General features: G+C 41.8%; 1 protein-coding gene across 1 annotated transcript; it reads left to right on the plus strand.

The window, feature by feature from the left end:
* The first annotated feature begins 18,767 nt into the window (after positions 1-18,767).
* LOC117424041 (glyceraldehyde-3-phosphate dehydrogenase-like) lies at positions 18,768-23,520 on the plus strand. Its single transcript, XM_034040062.2, has 6 exons — positions 18,768-18,869; positions 21,529-21,619; positions 21,969-22,084; positions 22,366-22,447; positions 22,883-23,034; positions 23,457-23,520. Exons 1-6 carry the CDS (start codon positions 18,769-18,771, stop codon positions 23,518-23,520), a joined length of 606 nt encoding a protein of 201 aa, XP_033895953.1. The 5' UTR covers position 18,768.
* The last annotated feature ends 548 nt before the right edge of the window (positions 23,521-24,068 follow it).

The following is a 24,068-nucleotide window of genomic DNA, read 5'->3' on the forward strand; positions in this document are numbered from 1 at the left end:
AGAGGCCAATGGTAACTCTGAATTAGCTAGAGAGATCCACAGCTGAGATGGGAGAAACCGTCCATGGGACAGCTATAACCCGGATGCTCCACAAAGCTGGGCTTTATGGAAGACTGGCGAGAAGAAAGCCATTGCTGAAAAAAACCCATATCAGATCCCGTTTGGATTTTGCCAAAAGGCATGTGGGAGACACAGCAAACATGTGGACAAAGGTTCTCTGGTCTGATGAGACCAAAATTGAACTTTTTGGCCTTAGCGCAAAACGCTATGTGTGGCACAAAGCCAACACTGCTCATCACCCTGAGAACATCATCCCCACGGTGAATCATGGTGGTGGTAGCATCATGTTATGGGGATGCTTTTCATCGGCAGGAACTGGGAAACTGGTCAGGATTGAGGACAAGATGGATGGAGCCAAATACAGGGAAATTCTAGAGGAAAACCTGTTTCAGTCTGCAAGAGACCTGGGACTGGGGCGGAGGTTCGCCTTCCAGCAGGACAATGACCCTAAACACACAGCCAAAGCTACACTGGAGTGGTTTAAAAACAAGAACCTGAATGTCTTAGAATTGCCTAGTCAAAGCCCAGACCTCAATCCGATTGAGAATCTGTGGCAAGACTTGAATATTGCTGTTCCCCATCCAACTTGACAGAGCCTGAGCAATTTTGCCAAGAAGAATGGGCAAAAATTGCAGGATCCAGATGTGCAAAGCTGGTAGAGACTTACCCAAAAAGACTCACAGCTGTAATTGCTGCCAAAAGTGCTTCTACCAAGTATTGACTCAGGGGGTTGAATACTTATGCAACCAACAAATGTCTTTATTTTTTTTGTTTAATTAACTTTTGTGTCACAATAAAAATTATTTTGCACCTTCAAAGTGTTAAGTATGTTGTGTAAATCAAATGGTAAAAATCCCAATTAAATCAATTTTAATTCCAGGTTGTAACACTACAAAATGTGGAAATGTCCAAGGGGGGTGAATACTTATGCAAGGCACTGTATACTGTATACTGTGTGTACGTGTGAATTAATATCATCCTTTCCACTGTAATTAAGTTACATGAGTTAGTTAAACACCAGCAAAAAATGGCCGTTTTAAGAAAGATTTTTTCTCTAGCTTGTGACTGTACCCTGTTAACAGCTGTCCCCAGTGGTGGGAATGTGTAATTTCAAGGTGAAATTTGTGCAAAACGGGCATGTCACCCATATTGATTGGCTCACGGCCATGTTTGTTGATGTAGGACATATTTCTGACTAACTTTTTTAGAGGACAGTACAAAGATAACGTATACCCAAGATGCACGTCAATCAGCCAAAGGGCTCATGAGCAGTTGTTGTTTAAGTGTTTTATGCAAAATCCAACATGACTGCCACACCATGTGACTGATCCATTTTTCCTTAAGTAGAATCAATCATGGACATGAGCGCACTATGTACAAAATTTTTCACAGCTGTGCTATTTACCGTTCATGAAAAAAAGACTTTTGAATATTGTCCAAACTTTTCATTAAATCCAAGATGGCTGCCACATCATGTGACCAAAGGCCGCCATATTGACCAGGACACAACATCCCATAGTCCTCTACATCTGTGTCAAATTTTGTGCATTTTGGTGCAGCCGATAAGATTTTATAGCCAGTTGCGTATGGTGATGATGTCATGCAGCATGGACGCCATGATTTTCATAGTAGCAACTTCCCTTGAACTAGCGTAACAGATGACCATACTGAGACGTTTTATTCCAATTTTTGATTCAATCAGATAAGCGGTTTCAGAGAAGAAGATGTTTGAATTTTGATGATTTTATATTTTTATGGTAATTTTATTTCATTAATCAATGTGGTTGCCAAACCACAGAACCAATCAGCTTCATATTAACAACAGTTAATCATGGACTATCCCTCAACATGTATAACAATTTTCAGAACTCTGCAGTAAGCGGTTTCCGATACATAGGCGTTTTAACAAATTCCGCAAAATCCAATATGGCTGCTGAACCACGTGTCTATAAAAGGTATAGACAATGTCAACCCAGGGGACTTCTTTGACCTGAAAAAAGAAACAAGGACCAGGGGTCACAAATGGAGATTAGATAAAGGGGCATTCAGAAGAGAAAATAGGAGGCACTTTTTTACACAGAGAATTGTGAGGGTCTGGAACCAACTCCCCAGTAATGTTGTTGAAGCTGAAACCCCTGGGATCCTTCAAGAAGCTGCTTGATGAGATTCTGGGATCAATAAGCTACTAACAACCAAACGAGCAAGATGGGCTGAATGGCCTCCTCTCGTTTGTAAACTTTCTTATGTTCTTATGTTCTTATGCCAATCGCTCAGCTTCTTATTCGCTTCATGTATCTATGTTGAATATGTAGCCTTGCATTTAACGGGTTAAATCACGTTGGGCCACTGATTTCTCTGCAGGTACCTGGCGAGGGGCACCCCCTCTGCAAGCTACACCTGTATTTAGCCCGGCCCAACGTGGTTTACTGGGGCAGAACAGCGGGTACACTTGCTACGCTACATATGCCAATCGCTCAGCTTCTTAGTCGCTTTATGTATCTATGTTGAATAGGTAGCCTTGCATTTAATGGGTTAAATCACGTTGGGCCGCTGATTTCTCTGCAGGTACCTGGCGAGAGGCAACCCTCCTGCAAGTCCCACTTGTACTTAGCCCGGCCCAATGTGGTTTAGTGGGGAAGAACAGAGGGTAAATATGCCACATATGCCAATCGCTCAGCATCTTATTTGCTCTTTATGTATCTACATTGAATAAGTAGCCTTGCATTTAATGGGTTAAATCACGTTGGGCTGCTGATTTCTCTGCAGGTACCCAGCGAGGGGCACCCCCTCTGCAAGCTACACCTGTGTTTAGCCTGGCCCAAGTTAGAACATAAGAACATAAGAAAGTTTACAAACGAGGGGAGGCCATTCAGCCAATGTTGCTCGGGGCAGAACAACGGGTACACTTGCTACATATGCCAATCGCTTAGCTTCTTATTTGTTTTATGTATCTATGTTGAATAGGTAGACTTGCATTTAACGGGTTAAATCACGTTGGGCTGCTGATTCCTCTGCAGGTACCTGGCGAGGGGCAACCCTCCTGCAAGTCCCGCTTGTACTTAGCCCGGCCCAACCTGGTTTAGTGGGGAAGAACAGCGGGTAAATATTATTATTTGTTTATTTAGCAGACGCCTTTATCCAAGGCGACTTACAGAGACAGGGTGTGTGAACTATGCATCAGCTACAGAGTCACTTACAATTACGTCTCACCCGAAAGACGGAGCACAAGGAGGTTAAGTGACTTGCTCAGGGTCACACAATGAGTCAGTGGCTGAGGTGGGATTTGAACCGGGGACCTCCTAATTACAAGCCCTTTTCTTTAACCACTGGACCACACAGCCTTTGGCATATAAATATGCCACATATGCCAATGGCTCAGCATCTTATTCGCTCTTTATTTATCTATGTTGAATAAGTAACCTTGCATTTAATGGGTTAAATCACGTTGGGCCGCTGATTTCTCTGCAGGTACCCAGCGAGGGGCACCCCCTCTGCAAGCTACACCTGTATTTAGCCCGGCCCAACATGGTTTACTGGGGCAGAACAGCGGGTACACTTGCTACATATGCCAATCGCTCAGCTTCTTATTCGCTTTATGTATCTATGTTGAATAAGTAGCCTTGCATTTAACAGGTTAAATCACGTTGGGCCGCTGATTTCTCTGCAGGTACCTGGCGAGGGGCAACCCTCTCTGCAAGCTACACCTATATTTAGCCCGGCCCATCGTGGTTTACTGGGGCAGAACAGTGGGTACACTTGCTACATGTAAACATAATGTGATATAATTGTGACAATTGTAAGTTGCCCTGGATTTTGAGAACTTCATGTTAATTAAATATATATCTCATCATTTATGTCAGTTTTTCACAAACCTGGTCCTGCGGGCCCACTGTGTCTGCTGTTTGTGTTCCAACTGAGTTCTCAATTATTAAATTGACCCCCCAATTGAACTAACAATTAGTGACTTAATGCAATGTTAGAAATAACTTGAAATATCCAACTCTTTTGGCTGCTTTCACAAATCCTGATCAGCACTAATCTTGGACTACCTTACCTGAGTTAACATTAGGTAGTCCTAGATTAGTGTTAATTGAGGCCTGTGCAGCCAGCCATTTCTACAAATAATTCAAATGCTCTGATTAGACATTTTATTCATTCAATTGAGGGTTGAATTCATAATTTAAAGCTCAGTTGGAACACAAATCAGCAAACACTGGGTCCTCAGGACCAAGATTGGGAAACACTGTTTTATGTAACTTGCTTCCTATATTGGTACATACCTGTTAATTATTATGAACTACGTGATTACTGTGTTTATGTTATATAAACTGCTTTCCTTGTATGTCACCTTGGATAAAGGCGAGTATTTGAAGTCCATTTAGCATTTGTCACATATTTGCATTTGTATTTAGTTTGGTAGTAAATGTATCACATTTGCATTTGTATTAAGCAAATTCACATGAACATTGACATTGCCACTGGTCTCATCAATTTCCTACTATCCGGAAAACACAAATATGCTCAAAACCATAACCATCACATTTAACAATGGAGTCACCCATACCTTTCAACATTTATGCTCAAAGTTTGAAATCATGGATACAGAGTCTACATTGTTCGAGAGCAGTTCCCAGTCATTGGTGCTCATGCAATCACCATTCACAAATGTCAGGGGATGACTCTAAAAACAGTTATGATGGATCGTGGTAACTCCATTTTCTCCTATGGACAAAGTTTCATTGCACTTTCCACAATTACTTCCTTAAGCGGTATCCACCTTATCAATTTTGACCCCACCTGTATCTATGCATGTCAAACTGCAGTTGAAGAGTACCATTGGCTCAGAGGGATTTATTGTCTGAAGTTGAAAAGCTTGAAGGAGACTAACACGCACAAGGGACACAAGGTAAAAGATCATGCACATTTCATTCACCGAGCCATCATTAATGTTCAGGAACAGCAAAAGCCTCAGTCTTCTAAGAGAACATTACACATCCATTTAGAGGCTTGAGCAACCACAATTTCACCTCATGCTATGCAAATGCAACATTGCAGTGCCATCTTCACTTGCAACCTCTGAAGGATTCATTAAAACACAGTCAACAAGAGGCTATCAGGAGCTTTGTTCACAAATAGGATCACTTGCCATCCACTGCATCTCTAACTACTGTGGATATTTGTCACTTCTTAGGAGAACCTTTCAATAGAGGTGAGCAGCAACATGTTGCAGAGTTTCTCACCAAATTGTCTGAAATTTGTCCTGAAGTATCTCGCATGGTTTCAGTCACAATAAGTTATTATTATTATTATTATTATTATTTATTTCTTAGCAGACGCCCTTATCCAGGGCGACTTACAATCGTAAGCAAATACATTTCAAGTGTTACAATACAAGTAATACAATAAGAGCAAGAAATACAATAACTTTTGTTCAAGCAAAGTACAAGTGTGACAAACCACAATTCAATAATACAGCAGATAATAGTGATAGTTACATCAGGATATGATTAAATAGTGATAGTTACATCAGGATGTGATTAAATACAAAGTACTACAGGTTAAACACTTGGCAGATTACAGTATTCTGAAGTACAGGATTAAATGCAGTAAAATAGGGGGCAGATAAGAGCAAAATAAAGCACATTTACATGAAGGGTGATAGTGTCCCAGGATACAAACAGAGGAGTTCTACAGGTGCTCTTTGAAGAGGTGAGTCTTGAGGAGGCGCCGGGATGTGGTCAGGGACTGGGCAGTCCTGACATCTGTAGGAAGGTCATTCCACCACTGCGGAGCAAGGGTGGAGAAGGAGCGGGCTCTGGAGGCAGGGGAGCGTAGCGGAGGTAGAGCTAGTCTTCTAGTGCAGGCGGAGCGGAGAGGTCGAGTGGGGGTGTAGGGAGAGATGAGGGTCTGGAGGTAGCTGGGTGCAGTCTGGTCAAGGCATCTGTAGGCTAGTACAAGAGTCTTGAACTGGATGCGAGCGGTGATCGGGAGCCAGTGGAGCGAGCGGAGTAGTGGAGTAGCGTGGGCGAAGCGAGGCAGAGAGAACACCAGGCGGGCAGCAGAGTTCTGGATGAGCTGGAGCGGACGGGTGGCGGACGCAGGGAGGCCAGCCAGGAGGGAGTTGCAGTAGTCTAGGCGGGAGAGTACCAGGGCCTGGACCAGGAGCTGGGTAGCATAGTTGGTGAGGAAGGGTCGGATTCTTCGGATGTTGCTCAGGAAGAATCGGCAAGTGCGTGCCACAGTGGAGATGTGCTGGGAATAAGAGAGGCAGGGGTCCAGGGTGACTCCAAGGTTCTTAGCTGAGGAAGAGGGAGAGAGTGTGGTAGATTCCAGAGGAACAGAGATAGAGAGATCAGAGGAGGGGGAGGAGGAGGGAAAGAAAAGGAGGTCAGATTTAGAGAGGTTGAGTTTGAGGTGATGCAAGTGCATCCAGGAGGAAATAGCAGACAGACAGGTAGAGATACGGGAGGAGATGGTGGAGTCAGAGGTGGGGAAGGAGAGGAAAATCTGAGCATCATCAGCATAGAAATGGTATGAGAAACCATAGGATTCGATGAGGGGGCCCAGGGAGCGGGTGTAGAGGGAGAACAGGAGAGGACCCAAGACTGACCCTTGGGGGACTCCAGTTAAGAGAGGGTGAGGTGTGGAAGTTGCTCCACGCCAGGTTACCTGGTAAGTGCGGTTGGAGAGGTAGGAGGAGAACCAGGCCAGAGCAGTGCCAGAGATCCCCAGGTCAGCAAGAGATGATAGTAGAATAGAGTGATCAACAGTGTCAAAGGCAGCAGAGAGGTCGAGGAGAATTAGGACAGAGGAGAGAGAGGCAGCTCGGGCACACTTAAGTGAGTTGGTGACAGACAGGAGGGCGGTTTCAGTGGAGTGAGCAGAGCGGAAGCCAGATTGGAGAGGGTCAAGCAGAGAGTGGTTGGACAGGAAAGCAGAGAGCTGGCGGTGTACAGTCCGCTCGAGGGTTTTGGAGAGGAAGGGTAGGAGGGAGACAGGACGGTAGCTCTGGAGGGAGGTGGGGTCGAGGGTAGGTTTTTTGAGGAGGGGAGTGATAGAGGCTTTTTTGAAGGCAGAGGGAAAGATACCAGAAACTAGAGAGGTGTTGAGGAGGGAGGAGATGAAGGGGAGTAGAGCAGGAGCAGCAGCTTGAAAGAGGTGAGTGGGGAGGGGGTCCAAGGCACACGTGGTGGGTTTGTGACCCTGGAGCAGGGAGGAGAGGTCAGAGTCTGAGAGGGGCAAGAAGGTGGAGAAGGAGGGCGAGTTAGTAGGGGATGTAGTGGGTGTAGGAGTTGGAGCGGGAGGGGGTGCGGGGGAGGGAGAGGTGTTAAAGAGTTTGCGGATATCTGAGATTTTAGAAGAGAAGGGAGGCAAAGTCATCAGGGGAGATAGAGGAGGGAGGAGGAGGGGGGGAGGGTTTAGGAGGGAGGAGAAGGTAGAGAATAGTTTACGTGGGTTGTTAGTGGAGGCTTGGATTACAGATTGGAAATAAGCACATTTAGCAGAGGAGAGAGTAGAGGAGAAGGAGGAGAGGAGAGTGCGGTAAAGGTCTAGGGCAGCAGGGAGTTTGGTTCTCTTCCATTTCTTTTCAGCAGATCGCAGTGTGATTCTTGCCGAGCGGAGCGCAGAGGAGAGCCAGGGATGGGGAGGGGAGGGGCGAGCAGGACGGGAGGTGAGGGGACAGAGGGAGTCGAGGGAGGAGGTGAGTGAGGAGAAGAGGGTGGAGGTAGCAGAGTCTACGGAGAGTTGTGAAAAGGAGTCGATAGGAGGGAGGTGAGAGAGAGCAGTGGAGGCAAGGACAGAGGGGGAGAGAGAGCGGAGGTTACGGCGAGAGGTGACAGTGGGGGTAGGAGGAGCAGGGAGAGGGGGGAGAGACAGAGAAAAAGAGATGAAATAGTGATCAGAGAGGTCCAGGGGGGTGACAGAGAGGGTGGAGGGGCAGCAGGCCCTGGAGAAGGTGAGGTCCAGTTGACGGCCAGCTTTGTGGGTAGGAGGGGACGGAGAGAGACAGAAGTCGAAGGAGTGCAGGAGAGGGAGGAATCCAGCAGAGTGGCTGGGGTTGGAGAGATGGATGTTGAAGTCACCCAACAGGACAGTCGGGGTAGACAGAGAGGGGAGGGAGGAGAGTAGATAGTCGGCTTCATCCAGAAAGTGAGTGAGAGGCCCAGGGGGGCGGTACAGAACAATGAGCAGGAGTTGACAGGGAAAGGTTAGTTGGACTGCATGAAATTCAAAGGTATTGACAGAGAGTGAGATGAGATCGGAGGGGACAGAAAAGAGTAAGGAGGGAGAGAGGAGAAGACCCGTCCCACCTCCCTGTCCAGTGAGACGCGGGGTATGGGACAGGACGTAGAGAGAGGACAGGGCAGCAGGAGTAACAGTGTTATCAGGGGACAACCAGGTTTCAGTGAGAGCAAGGAAATCGAGCGAGAGGTGGGAGGCAAAGGCAGATATGAAATCAGCTTTGTTAGCAGAAGAGTGACAGTTCCAGAGTGCACCAGAGAGTGTGTGGGAGGGGGGGGGAGAGGCAGAGAAATGAGGTTAGAGGGGTTGGAGGAGCAGCAACGGAGGGAGGGCAGAGGACGAGGACGAGAGGACAGAACAGGGATGTGAGAGACAGTCATGACATTCTATGTACTACATGTAACTACTGCTCATCAAACCGACAGATGTTGCATATTTATCCTCTACATGTACCTGCTGGTACAGATTCCATGTGTTTGGAAGAACTTGTTTATAGAAACTGGGCAATGATTCCTGGTAGAAAATGTAGGCAATGCAAAACTTCTCCAATCATGAAACGTGAACTTATTCAATCAGCAGGGAGACTGATTGCAGTCCAACTTATGCTTTGGGAAACCAAACCAGACGGGACCGTTACAAAGTGACACAATGCTAAGTTTACTGCTGTGTAGAAGAGCACAATTACTGTGGACAACAGGAATTACCAATTAGATTTCATTATCATACACCAAGGACAGGATGTTACTTCAGGACACTATGTGTCTGTTCTTGCTGTGGGTGCTACTGGAAAATGGGTGCATGCAAATTATGCACTTATTGAAGTCAAACCATGGCCAAGAAATGCAAACGAAATGTATATGGCCTTTTATGAAGAGATCTAATCCTTTACAAATGCCTTAGCCTAACTTCATAACACCTATATCAAGGAGAATAATGTTTTTTTCCAGCATTAAAATGTGTTAGTATACTACCCTTTAGCACGGACATGCATATGTACCCTTTGAACCATTCATAACATTGAAGTTTTGTTCCTACATCAAATATCAATATATCAATAACTACCAAAATAGACATGTTGTTTTCACCACTCATCCAACTATAAGAATATAATGTTTACACTTTCAATACTGTCCAAAAGTCCCTTCTACCATTATTTTACTTTCAAATCTTTTCTCATTTCTCTTATATTAATCTACTTATTACTCTCTTGTAATGTCTGTCTGTCTATTTACCCTACACATTCTCGAATATCTTTCCCTCGCTTTATTCATTATTTGATGAAGTAAAAAAAGAAGTGATATCTATAACAAAAACATTGTCAATGTAAAAAAACAAGTTAGAAAAACGCAACAGCCGTTTAAAGGGGTGATATACAAAAGTCCAAGTTAGGAAAAGAAATTAGGCCAATCTTGTCAAGCATCAAGCAAATAGGCACAAATGGAAAGGTGCTGGGGCCCAGCATTCACACAATTCTTGCTTCTAACTTGGCGCCTTTTTTTGATCGCTTCGCTCCACTTCATCGCTCCACTTGAAATGCTCTTTGTATGACTTGAAGTGACTGAGACACACACTCACACACTGAGACACACACACACACTGAGACACACACTGAGATACACACACACTGACACACACTCTGAGACACACACAGGGACCCTGAAACACAAACACACTGAAACACAAACACTCTGAGACACACACAGACACATTGAAACACAAACACACACTGAGATACACACACTGACACACACACACACTGACACACACTCTGAGACACACACACTGAAACACAAACACTCTGAAACACACACAGACACACTGAAACACAAACACACACTGAGATACACACACACTGACACACACACACACTGACACACACTCTGAGACACACACACTGAAACACAAACACTCTGAAACACACACAGACACACTGAAACACAAACACACACTGAGATACACACACACTGACACACACAGGTACACTGAAACACACACACACTGAAACACAAACACTTAGACACACACAGACACACTGAAACACACACACACTGAGACATACACACACACTGACACACATACACTGAGAAACACACACACTACAACACACACAGTCTCAGTGTGTCTCAGTGTGTGAGTGTGTATCTCAGTCACTTCAAGTCATACAAAGAGCATTTCAAGTGGTTTGAACTTGCAACATGACGTTCTTGAAGAGCACACAACCTTAGCAATAGCTATAGATTTTAATTACAAAAAAAATTAGGCATGATAATTAACTGACGTTTCGCTAGCCGGTAAACAAAAAGGCCGTATTAATAATAATAATAATTCTACACATTAAGTTACGCCTGTGATGAATTTTGACTATGGAAATAGTACATAGCCATTAACACTAGTTAATTTAATCTCCTCACCCCACCTAGAAAGTGTCTACTTGCGGACGAGTGCGATCTTTCACTTCCTTAGTCAAAACTGCAAGCAAGCCCTATTTGTTAAACTCATTCTGCAATTGAAGGTATTGATCGAGTCATATTTACAGCAAGCCATCTCCTATTTAAACTAATATGGCAGAATTTGTAGGCAAATTGAAGTTGTTGCTAAAAAAAAATACCACATGGTTCCAAATAACATTGTGTTTTTGTGTGTGTGTGTGATTTAGAGCAACATCTTTATCTGCAGGATTTGTAATTTAAGAAATTAAATTAAAGCGAGATTAGAAACACAGGCTCTACTGACGTGACCTCAACATTAATCCAGCTCGCTATACCAGCCTGCTACTCATTTTTTCCAGCGCGCTATTCTTTTCTACAGCTTGCTATTCTTTTTTTTTTTTTTTTTTTGCTTTTTTGCAAATAAAAAAAAAACGAATGTGGAGTTTTACCGCGGTTTGATGTTTGTTTGTTTTTCTTCAATTTTCAAACTGTAGATGAAAAAAACTGAAAAATGAAAAGAACAAACAATATTTTCAGTTTTTCAATTTCTGAAAACGGTAATAATAATAATAATAATAATAATAATAATAATAATAATAATAATAATAATAATAATAATTGGGGGGCCGGTGTAATGAGCTGATATCTATAAAGCGCACGGTAAAAAAATCTATGGTGCAAATACTAGGAACTATTGATTTTGCTTAAGTTTACAATTATTGCGCACAAAAATAAATATACATTGTGGAAATGACGAGCAGCTCACCTCTTACTAACTCCAGTCTATCTCATCTGGTAACTTGCCTGTCACTGAGGCTACAGACTGCGTACAGCTGTTTCCACACCAGTCTGCTTGCAGGAATCACAAGCTTTCCTATTGGCTAAATGCACACGAATTTGAGGGCACCACTATCTGCGGCGCCCAATCACAAAAAAGTAGAGACACATCTAGGATAATAACATAAAAACATATATAATATATTGTCCTTGATCTAGGGGAGACTTTTCGGGTTTCTTACAGCCCACATCACCATGGAAAGTAGTTCCGCCCGGGGTATTTGCACTGCCTACTTCCGACCATTTTGCTGTTTGGGTTTCCAACTTGCTATTCATTGTTGTGGCACCTATAGCGATGCTGCAGTGAATAGCTAACCAAATAGCTAACTGGCTGTTTTGACCTATTTCCCAACCAGCTAGAACCACCAAACTTGACACGTGACATGAACTTGACGTCACCTACATTTCTGTACCATATCACTGTGCCACCTATAGGGGCGCTGTGGCGAATAGTTAACTGAATAGCTAACTGACTTTTCTATTAGAATGCAAAACTAAAGACTATTACTTAAAAGTTGTTAGATTAAAATCCACAATCAGATTATAATATGCAAGCACCTCTATGCTGTTTTTTTATTCTCATATCAGAATAATGTGTCAGAGCCCTGGGGGTGGGAGATATTGCAACAGTAACACAGGGACCCAATTACCACATGCATTACACACACACCAGTAGAATGTGGGACAGTTACTTTGTTAAACCCCTTGACAATTTTAAATACCTCTATTAAGTCGCCTCTGGCTCTCCTTCTTTCTAGGCTATACAGATTCAGCTCTTTCAGTCTATCTTCATATGACATGCCCTTCAATCCTGGAATTACTTGTGTGCTCTCTTCTACTCTCTCCATTGCCTTAATGTCTTTCTTATGATATGGGGACCACAACTGGACACAATATTCTAGGTGTGGTAGGACCAGTGCATTGTAAAATTTTAATTTAACTTCTCTAGATTTGAATTCAACTGGCTTGAATATATAACCTAACATTCTATTTGCCATTTTTATAGATTCTCCGCACTGTTTAGTTGGCTTAAGAGATTCATCCACTACTACCCCCAAGTCCTTTTCATACAGAGCCTCCTCTATTTTGTTACTATTCCTGCTGTACTTGTCTGTAATGTTTTTGCACCCTATGTGCAAGACTTTGCATTTATTCACATTAAATTTAATCTGCCATGTGTCAGTCTAAGGTTGAATCTTGTCTAAATCTCTTTGTATTATTAAAGTTGCTGATTGGGAGTTCGATACCCCTGCCAGTTTTGTGTCGTCTGCAGATTTGCATAGTATACTGATTATGTCTTGGTCCAAGTAATTTATATAGATGAAGAATAGCAATGGTCCCAATACTGATCCCTGTGGTACCCCACTTGTTACGTTACTCCAGTTTGATGCCTGGTCTCTAATTATAACTCTCTGCTTCCTATATTGTAACCAGTTATAATAAACACTGGTAATGATGTTTGTGTACATTCTGTTAACCTTGGTATATTGTATAAATCCTCCTTTGTAAATACTTATACAAAGTGTTGATTAGGTACATCTGTGATTTGGTTGTCTTTAGTCACTAAATTACCACTGCCTTCACGAAAACTGCTGACTTTCTCTTTCAGTTTCCTTTTAGCATTAGCATATTGAAAACACCCTTTTGGATTAAGTTTACTATCTGACACCACTTGTCTCTTGAATTCCCCTTTCACTCTCCTAGTCTGCCTTTTAAGGTCTCTACAGGCCTCTCTGTATTCTATTTGTGAGGCTGCTCCCTTTGATTTAATAGAAAGATATCATTTTATTAAATACCCAGCTTAATAAATGGATTGACCCATCGTGGTTTCTTTTTCTTAAGTTTACCTTTTCTCATTTTTGGGATAAATGTATCCTGCATTTCTAACATTATATCCCTAAATGTAATCCAATTGTTTTCAGCTTCACCTATTAGTATTCTATCCCAGTCTGTGTTTAGAAGCTCCTGTTGCATTGTAATCTGCTCTCCTGAAATTGTAAACCATTGTCTTTGATTTTTGTACTGCCCTTGATTTATTTGCCACAAACTTTATCATATTGTGGTCACTTATTCCTAGTGGTTCTATTACCTGTAAGTTGTGTATCCTTGCTTCATTGTTTGTTAATACCAAATCTAGACATGAATTGTATCCAGTCAGGACATTCACCATTTGTGATAACAAGCAATCTTACACTAACTATATCATTCCCATGACTGAACAGTTGTCTGAGGTCATGTGAGCCAAGTTTATGTTTCAGAAGTTAAAGTCTCCCATAATTAGAGTGTCCCCTTCCTTACCTATTTTTTTGATGCTTGCATATAAGTTTTCATTTAATGATTCATCAGAACTTGGGGCCTATAACAGACTCCCACTATTAAGCCTTTTGATTTGATTTTGTTTAATTTAATCCATATTGATTAATTGTTGTTACCATTACTTTCCAGTATTTCATATTCTAAGTTATCTTTAATGTATATTGCAACCTGTCCCCCTCTTTTATCATGTCTATCTTTCCTAACTAACCTATATCCTTCCATGTTAAACTTGTCTTCATTTGGAATTAACCAGGATTCTGTTATCCCTATAATATCATAGCTATCCACATTGACTATGGCTTCTAATTCTAGAAATGTATTTCTAATGCTTCTTGCATTTAAATATAGGCATTTCAGTTTATGAACAATTTGGTTGCACTTTGTTGTTTGCTGTGTAGTCTGTAGTGTAGCTCCCCCTGGCTCTATTCTTCCTGTGTAATATACTGATTCCATGAATGTAACAGATAAAATTGGGCAAGTTTTTAGTTATTACGATCTTTCATGTAATTGAAGCTCATTCTTTAAGTTGTTATTATTTATTTATTTATTTATTTATTTATTTATTTATTTATGTATGTATTTGCTTAGCTGGCCAAATAGATATGGTATGAACATAATTATTCATAACATTTATTTGCACAAGTTTTTTTCTGTTGTATGCAGACAGGTTTTAAAGTGCTTGCATTCTTGAAGAGAAATTGGTTTTACTGGAGGCTGTGTGGTCCAGTGGTTAAAAAAAGGGCTTGTAACCAGGAGGTCCCTGGTTCAAATCCCACCTCAACCACTGACTCATTGTGTGAACCTGAGCAAGTCACTTTGACTCTTTGTACTTCGTCTTTCGGGTGAGACGTAAGTGACTCTACAGCTGATGCATAGTTCACACACCCTAGTCTCTGTAAGTCGCCTTAGATAAAGGCGTCTGCTAAATAAACAAATAATAATAATCTATAGATTTTGCAGTAACATTTGCATAACATTCGGTTGACCTCAGCGGTTTGAAAATATTCTTCTTCTTCTTCTTCTTCTTCTTATTAATATTATTAATTAATTGGCCGATGCCCAAGGCAAGGTGTCAGCTTCAACAACATTACTGGGGAGTTGGTTCCAGACCCTCACAATTCTCTGGGTAAAAAGTGCCTCCTATTTTCTGTTCTGAATGCCCCTTTATCTAATCTCCATTTGTGACCCCTGGTCCTTGTTTCTTTTTTCAGGTCAAAGAAGTCCCCTGGGTCGACATTGTCTATACCTTTTAGGATTTTGAATGTTTGAATCAGATCACCGCGTAGTCGTCGTTGTTCAAGACTGAATAGATTCAATTCTTTTAGCCTGTCTGCATACGACATGCCTTTTAAACCCGGGATAAGTCTGGTTGCTCTTCTTTGCATTCTTTCTAGAGCAGCAATATTCTAGGTGAGGTCTTACTAATGCATTGTGAAGTTTTAACATTACTTCCCTTGATTTAAATTCAACACTTCTCACAATATATCCAAGCATCTTGTGGGGAAGCTATAAAAAAGGGCAACATTGTCTGATGAAGACATTTCTGAGTCAACATAAACTCCTAGGTCTTTTTCATAGATTCCTGCTTCAATTTCAGTATCTCCCATATGATATTTATAATGCACATTTTTATTGCCTGCATGCAATACTTTACACTTTTCTCTATTAAATGTCATTTGCCATGTGTCTGCCCAGTTCTGAATACTGTCTAGATATTTTGAATGACCTTTGCTGCTGCAACAGTGTTTGCCACTCCTCCTATTTTTGTGTCGTCTGCAAATTTAATGAGTTTGCTTACTATACCAGAATCTAAATCATTAATGCAGATTAGGAATAGCAGAGGACCTAAAACTGATCCCTGTGGTACACCACTGGTTACCTCACTCCATTTTGAGGTTTCTCCTCTAATCAGTACTTTCTGTTTTCTACATGTTAACCACTCCCTAATCCATGTGCATGCATTTCCTTGAATACCTACTGCGTTAAGTTTGAGAATTAATCTTTTATGCGGGACTTTGTCAAAAGCTTTCTGGAAATCTAAATAAACCATGTCGTATGCTTTGCAATTATCCATTGTCGATGTTGCATACACAAAAAAATCAAGCAGGTTAGTTAGACACAATCTCCTTTTCCTAAAACCATGCTGACTGTCTCCCAGGATATTGTTACCATATAGGTAATTTTCCATTTTAGATCTTATTATAGTTTCCATAAGTTTACATATAATAGAAGTCAGGCTTATTAGGCTGTAGTTACCTGGTTTGGTTTTGTCTCCCTTTTTGTGGATCGATATTACGTTTGCAATTTTCCAGTCTGTCAGTACAACCCCTGTGTCAATAGACTGTTGCATGATCTTGGTTAGCAGTTTGTAAATAACTTCTTTAATTTCTTTGTGTACTATTGGGAGGATCTCATCCGGCCCAGGGGATTTGTTTATTTTAAGAGCTCCTAGTCCCTTTAACACTTCTGCCTCTGTTATGCTAAAGTTATTTAAAATTGGATAGGAACAGGTCGACATGTGGGGCATATTGTCCGTGTCCGCCTCTCTAAAAACCTGTAAAAAGTAATCATTTAATATATTTGCAATTTTTTATCTTCGTCTATTATTTTGCCATTTGTGTCTCTTAGACATTTAACCTCCTCTTTGAATGTTCTCTTGCTGTTATAATGCAAATTCAAAGTAGGTTATTCCCTGTCCCTGATGGCCTTTAATCAATAACCAATTACACCTGCTGAATATAACAGAGCGGTTTCAGGTTAATTTAAACTGTTTAGCTTTTTTTTTTTTTTACATGTTTAAACCTTTAGAATAAAAATCAGAATATTTGAAAAGTATAATAACTGTGTGGGGAAAAAGTCAAATCATTTTAATTTGTATTACAAATCATTCATAAGATAATTAATGCCATGACTCAAAGGCGATTCACACCCCCTGACTGTGGCAGTAGCACATGGAGTGAGGATTGTATCTGGTTGCCTACACACTTCTTTGTCAGCCAACGCTCGTCTATTGTTTTGAGCCGCGGCTGCTCCAGCGCAGTACCTCTTGAGAAGCTGCGCGGCTGTGCAGACTTTTAAGCCTGTGTGTGTGTGACCTGGTGACATCTTTTCCGGCTGAGTTCACGCAGACAATGAATTTGGACACTTAGCAAAGTCTGCATATCGTGAACGCACCCATTGTCACGTAGTTTTTGTGAAGGATTTGAAATGTTTACTTTCCTGAACAAAATTGCTGGTTTGAGGCAACATCCTTAAAATGGAGGCGTATCATGTTTTGCTGTATTTTAAAATGTAATTTAGACTGGCTACTGTAGAGGGTCTCATTTTTCCTCGTAGGTTTTCTGCATGCAACTCCATTTACCGCCAATTAGGCCAACAACCCATGCGGGGGGCGGGGTTAAAGTTCTAGACTGACGTCTTTGGAAAGGATGTTGCTGTGGTAACGCTATTTGAAAATTTAAAATGCAAATGGTGCGGACAGGTTCGTTACGGATAGTTCTCACAATCGCCAGTTGTAAATGTGTGTGAGATCAGCGTATATGATTTATACCCAGAAGTAATCTCGGACAGTTTCTTTTGGATAAACTATATGGAATATTATTGGTGAAAATGCCAGCAGTCGTGTTCCTTATTGTTTAGAAAGGTAGTCGGATGTTTGAATAACGTCCTCGTAGTTGCCTCGTTTATTTATAATTCTATGTTTTGTGGTTCGCTGCTAACTTTGTAGCGTATACTAAACTTGTATGTGAGTGGAATGATTCAAGTAAGTTAACTTTTTTAACTCCTTCACAGACAATGAATTTGGACACTTAGCAAAGTCTGCATATCGTGAACGCACCCATTGTCACGTAGTTTTTGTGAAGGATTTGAAATGTTTACTTTCCTGAACAAAATTGCTGGTTTGAGGCAACATCCTTAAAATGGAGGCGTATCATGTTTTGCTGTATTTTAAAATGTAATTTAGACTGGCTACTGTAGAGGGTCTCATTTTTCCTCGTAGGTTTTCTGCATGCAACTCCATTTACCGCCAATTAGCAATTCCTTGTCTGCAAGAGAAAGCAAGGCGGGGGGCCTTGCTTTCTCTTGCAGACAAGGAATTGCTAATTTTTCATTGACAAAATGGTGAAGATTGGAATTAACGGGTAAGCACATGTGTAATAGACAGATTAAATAAATCAGTTCGGTCATCTAGACATATTACTTAAGAATTGCTTTCTAAACTGGGGCCAGTTTCACAAAACGCTGCAAGCTATCCTTTTACCCGTTTCAAAAAAACAAGTAAAATGGAACGATAGTTTAGAAATCTACTTGAAGTCTGTAAATGTTTTTTCTTTTTTTTTTTAAGTAGATTAGCCGGCTGTTACCTATAACTGCTTTGTGAAACTAGACCCTGGATTTAAATGTGAAAGTCAAATAACAGCTTGTGCAGGAACTTGGATAAACTGACTAGGTTTGAGCATGTTCAGGACTTTGACCCGCGTTCCATACCAACTGACTTGTGTTGAACTTTACAGATGCAGACACCCAGAAAACAAATTGGTTGACTGTACTGTAACCAGGACAGTGTCTCCACAGGCTATTGGGCAGGAGCACAAGTGTTTGATATTAAACTGTTGCTGTGACCTGACCAAGGTTTCTAAAGTTAGCAATTCATTTTCAATTGTTCTTAACCAAGTAGAACAGTGATGTATTGATTGTAAAAATAGAAACCCTCATAGAGGCAAAGACAAACCCACATGCAAGACCAAGAAAACAGTGTACATTGAAGTGAATGAAGTAGGGTTGCTCCAGTGCTTTGTTTCTATTGTAAGTTTGCTGGGCGTGGCTTTATGCAGCTGCTATCGTGGTGTGTCAGGCTGCCCACTCTGTCTCGCAGGTCTACATGTTCAAGTATGACTCCACTCACGGCCCTTTCAAGGGAGATGTGAAGACTGAGGGTGGCAAGCTGGTCATCAATGGAAAAGCAGTGGCCGTCTTTCAGGAGTCAAACCAACGAGCACGATTCAAATGCAAAGAATAGGGAATGCTGTGTGTTTGGTGTCAAGGACTTGATCTGCAGCTTTACCATGTGTTTATGCAAGTCAATAGATGCATGTGTATCTATCGTTGGACTGTTTATATATTGATAATTTCCTGGTCCAGTAAAGACAAATAAATCCTGGTATGTAGCATTACTGATATTCTATAAGCTATCCACGCTACCTAAATGGTGTGTAACCACATGCTTAGACATTCACAATCACGTTTTGAATAGGGTATTCGTAGCTTTACATAGTGGTGTGGGTAGCTTTTTTTTTTTGTTCTATTGACTAATACAGTGCCTTGCATAAGTATTCACCCCCCTTGGACTTTTCCACATTTTGTAGTGTTACAACCTGGAATTAAAATGGATTTAATTAGGATTTTTTTTCACTGATCTACACAAAATAGTCCATAATGTCAAAGTGGGGAAAAAAATCTACATATTATTCAAAATTATTTACAAATAAAAAACTGAAAAGACTTGATTGCATAAGTATTCACACCCTTTGCTGTGACACCCCTAAATAAGCTCTGGTGCAACCAATTGCCTTCAGAAGTCACATAATTAGTTGTGTGTAATTAAAGTGTCACATGATCTCAGATTAAATACACCTGTTTCTGGAAGGCCCCAGAGTTTGTTAGAGAGCATATCTAAACAAACAGCATCATGAAGACCAAGGAGCTATCAAAACAAGTCTGGGATAAAGTTCTGAGAAGCACCAATCAGGGTTGGGTTGTAAAAAAATATCCCAAACTTTGAACATCCCCCGGAGCACCGTTAAATCCATTATTAAAAAATGGAAAGAATATGGCACAACCGTGACTCTGCCTAGAGAAGGCCGCCCACCAAAACTCAGTGACCAGGTAAGGAGGGCATTAGTCAGAGAAGCAACCAAGAAGCCAATGGTAAATCTGAAGGAGCTGGAGAGATCCACAGCTGAGATGGGAGAAACTGTCCATGGGACAACTATAACCCGGACGCTCCACAAAGCTCGGCTTTATGGAAGAGTGGTGAGAAGAAAGCCATTGCTGAAAAAAAACCCATATCAAATCCCGTTTGGATTTTGCCAAAAGGCATGTGGGAGACACAGCAAACATGTGGACAAAGGTTCTCTGGTCTGATGAGACCAAAATTGAACTTTTTGGCCTTAGCGCAAAACGCTATGTGTGGCACAAAGCCAACACTGCTCATCACCCTGAGAACATCATCCCCACGGTGAATCATGGTGGTGGTAGCATCATGTTATGGGGATGCTTTTCATCGGCAGGAACTGGGAAACTGGTCAGGATTGAGGGCAAGATGGATGGAGCCAAATACAGGGAAATTCTAGAGGAAAACCTGTTTCAGTCTGCAAGAGACCTGGGACTGGGGCGGAGGTTCATCTTCCAGCAGGACAATGACCCTAAACACACAGCCAAAGCTACACTGGAGTGGTTTAAAAACAAGAACCTGTATGTCTTAGAATGGCCCAGTCAAAGCCCAGACCTCAATCCGATTGAGAATCTGTGGCAAGACTTGAAAATTGCTGTTCACCAATGGTCCCCATCCAACTTAGCAGAGCTTGAGCAATTTTGCCAAGAAGAATGGGCAAAAATTGCAGGATCCAGATGTGCAAAGCTGGTAGAGACTTACCCAAAAAGACTCACAGCTGTAATTGCTGCCAAAGGTGCTTCTACCAAGTATTGACTCAGGGGGGTGAATACTTATGCAACCAACAAATGTCTTTTTTTGTTTAATTAACTTTTGTGTCACAATAAAAAATATTTTGCACCTTCAAAGTGTTAAGTATGTTGTGTAAATCAAATGGTAAAAATACCAATTAAATCCATTTTAATTCCAGGTTGTAACACTACAAAATGTGGAAAAGTCCAAGGGGGGTGAATACTTATGCAAGGCACTGTATACTGTATACTGTGTGTACGTGTGAATTAATATCATCCTTTCCACTGTAATTAAGTTACATGAGTTAGTTAAACACCAGCAAAAAATGGCCGTTTTAAGAAAGATTTTTTCTCTAGCTTGTTGACTGTACCATGTTAACAGCTGTCCCCAGTGGTGGGAATGTGTAATTTCAAGGTGAAATTTGTGCAAAACGGGCATGTCACCCATATTGATTGGCTCACGGCCATGTTTGTTGATGTAGGACATATTTCTGACTAACTTTTTTAGAGGACAGTACAAAGATAACGTATACCCAAGATGCATGTCAATCAGCCAAAGGGCTCTGAGCAGTTGTTGTTTAAGTGTTTTATGCAAAATCCAACATGACTGCCACACAATGTGACTGATCCATTTTTCCTTAAGTAGAATCAATCGTGGGGTGAATACTTATGCAAGGCACTGTACCATGCAAGTAAAATTCATAAATGAACTGCATAGTATGACACTCGAAATAAAGCAGTGCCAAATCTAACTTTGCAGCAATAATTTGATTTGCTTGAAGCAGCTGGCTACTCCAAGGAAACCTGTCGGGCTTTAACTTATCTGATTCATTTATTGCATTGATTACAAAATGAATTGATAACTAACAAGCTTACCATTCAAATATAAATAGCCAGTATGTTTATTTCAAATGATTATATGAAGTTCTGGTGGGCTCATTTTGAGTACTATTTTTAGGCGTGACCCAGCCAACATCAAATGGGGCGATGCTGGAGCTGTCTATGTAGTGGAATCCACTGGCGTGTTCACCACCATGGAGAAAGCTTCTGTAAGTATCCCTCCCAGTTCAGTGCAGACACTTGCAAAACAAGTGCAGCTGCTGCTAATGGATTCTGATGGGGTTGTGACTTCTGATGATCACACCGGCTGTATGCAGTACTGGTCATTCAGTTGCTTTATTGCTTTCAGTCAAACTAATTTTGAATGCTTTAAAAATGCAGTATTCAAAACTTGCCTGCCTCAGGAGGTCAATCACTGAGATCCTTAAAGACCCAGCTTGACAGCTGAAGACCAAGACTAGCACTGGTCTGAATAGCTGCCTCTAGGTTGTACATTTTCTTGTCATTGTCAAGTCGTGTAAGCAGAGAGACTGACTGTTGTGTGTCTGGAATCCTCAGACTCACCTGAAGGGTGGGGCTATGCATGTTATCATCTCCGTCCCCAGTGCCAACGCCCCCATGTTTGTGGTCGGTGTCAATCACGAGACGTACGACAAGTCGCTCAAGATTGTCAGGTAAGAACCCTGAGAGCAGGACTTATTCAATCCACTTTGACACCAGAACAAAAGGCTTTCACCAGATACTTCCCAGAATGCTTTTAACATGATATTAATTGCCATCGCCTCTTTTTAAAGTTTCTCTTTTCCAAATTAAGAGAAACCAAACTATTTACAGTTTCATAGACCACTATCAAACCCTATTGCAAGTTGATACCAGTTATTTAGTAATTGTTCCACATCTTGTATTTGAATCCTGCAATCTCTTTTATTGATCTCTCCTCTGTCCCTTGCTTCAGCAATGCCTCTTGCACCACTAACTGCCTGGCTCCCCTGGCTAAAGTGATCAATGACAATTTCACCATTGTTGAGGGTCTCATGGTAAGCGTGGCTCATCTGAATTCTGTTTAGACACTTTGTTTTATGAGGGCACATTGCTGCTGATGCTTGAGAGTTGTGAGTGGACCTGTACAAGCAGCTCCAGCACCTCAGGTGATTGGAACATTTTAGGGAGGCGTTTGATCCTCGCCAAAAACTATTTTAGTTAGTTAAGTGCTGTTAATTTGTATGACCCGCCACATTAAGTCTTCCAGTACAGTGAGATCAGACTATAGACCCATTTCTAGTGTTTGATCACGTTGCTTTCAAGATCAAACTAACTTAAGGGAGCAGTAACTCCGCACAAGCCTTGTCTCAATTGGGCATTTTATTTAGCGCAGTGGCTTGGATTCCCCAGCTCTGTCTTGTCTGTGTGTAAGTGGATATTTCTCTGCCTTCCTCCAGTTCTGCCTTGTTTAACACTGTTCTGTGTCCTAGACCACAGTCCACGCCTACACAGCCACCCAGAAGACCGTGGACGGCCCCTCCGGTAAGCTGCGGAGAGACAGCAGAGGCGCACACCAGAACATCATTCCAGCCAGCACTGGCGCTGCCAATGCTGTGTCCAAGATCATCCATGAGCTCAACGGGTCAGTAATACACATAGCATCAGTACCCCACATCTACACACTGATGGGTTGTAACAGAAATACTAAACACACACTTGCTGTCCTCCCTAAGTTCATCGGGCCAGTAACAACTAGCCAAGGAACGGGTCGGTACCAGAAACACACCAGCATCCCTGAGCTCTGTGTGTCTGTACCAGATCACCCCTCCCCACACTATCCCTGAGATCAGTGGGTCAGTAGCACACGTGGTCATCCCAGCGCTGCACTCTCCACACACGGATTAAAATGTGTTTGTTCTGACCAGAAGTCTGCCAAATTCACAAAACATAAAGTCTAGTTGTATGTGGGGTTTTTTTTTTGTGTGTGTGTGTGTGTGTGATGTCTCCTTGTTAGTACAGCAGAAACTGGACCATCAAGTCTTGACCCTCGTTCTGTCTCTGCAGCAAGCTGACTGGAATGGCTTTCCGTGTTCCCACTCCCAACGTTGTGTTGTTGTTGTGTATCTGACCTGCCGTATTGAGAAACCAGTAAGTGCCACACACAAGGAACGCATACAGACTTGTATCTATGTCCATTTCTAGTATAATGCATCAAAACTGCAGAGCTTTCTTTTGGCTAGACTTTTTATAAAGAGTATGGTACCTCTCCAATTAGGAGACAAGACATTATGGAAATTCTATAGTGTGCCATGTACCCTATCTGGTGGTTTGTGTGTCTTGTATAGCAAGTGTCAGGCAGAGTATTTGGAAGCTTGCCCTTAACTAGTGCTGTTGCAGGATGTCCAGAAATACTACCTAATACTTTGACATTGTTGCTGTTGTTACTGATGGCTTGTTTCCCTGCTAGGCCAAGTATGAAGACATCAAGAAGGTTGTCAAGGCAGCAGCTGAAGGACCCATGAAGGGAATTATTGGATACACAGAAGACCAGGTTGGTGCCTGTTGTGAATACACACTAGTTTCCATGCAGGAAAGAAGAGGCTGTGTTTTAAAGCATGTGCAATTGATCCTGCACTGCATGTCCACTATCACTATTGGATTCATGCAATATTTTCA

This window comes from Acipenser ruthenus, chromosome 19 (assembly GCF_902713425.1).
Source record: "Acipenser ruthenus chromosome 19, fAciRut3.2 maternal haplotype, whole genome shotgun sequence".
NCBI classification, from domain to species: Eukaryota; Metazoa; Chordata; class Actinopteri; order Acipenseriformes; family Acipenseridae; genus Acipenser; species Acipenser ruthenus.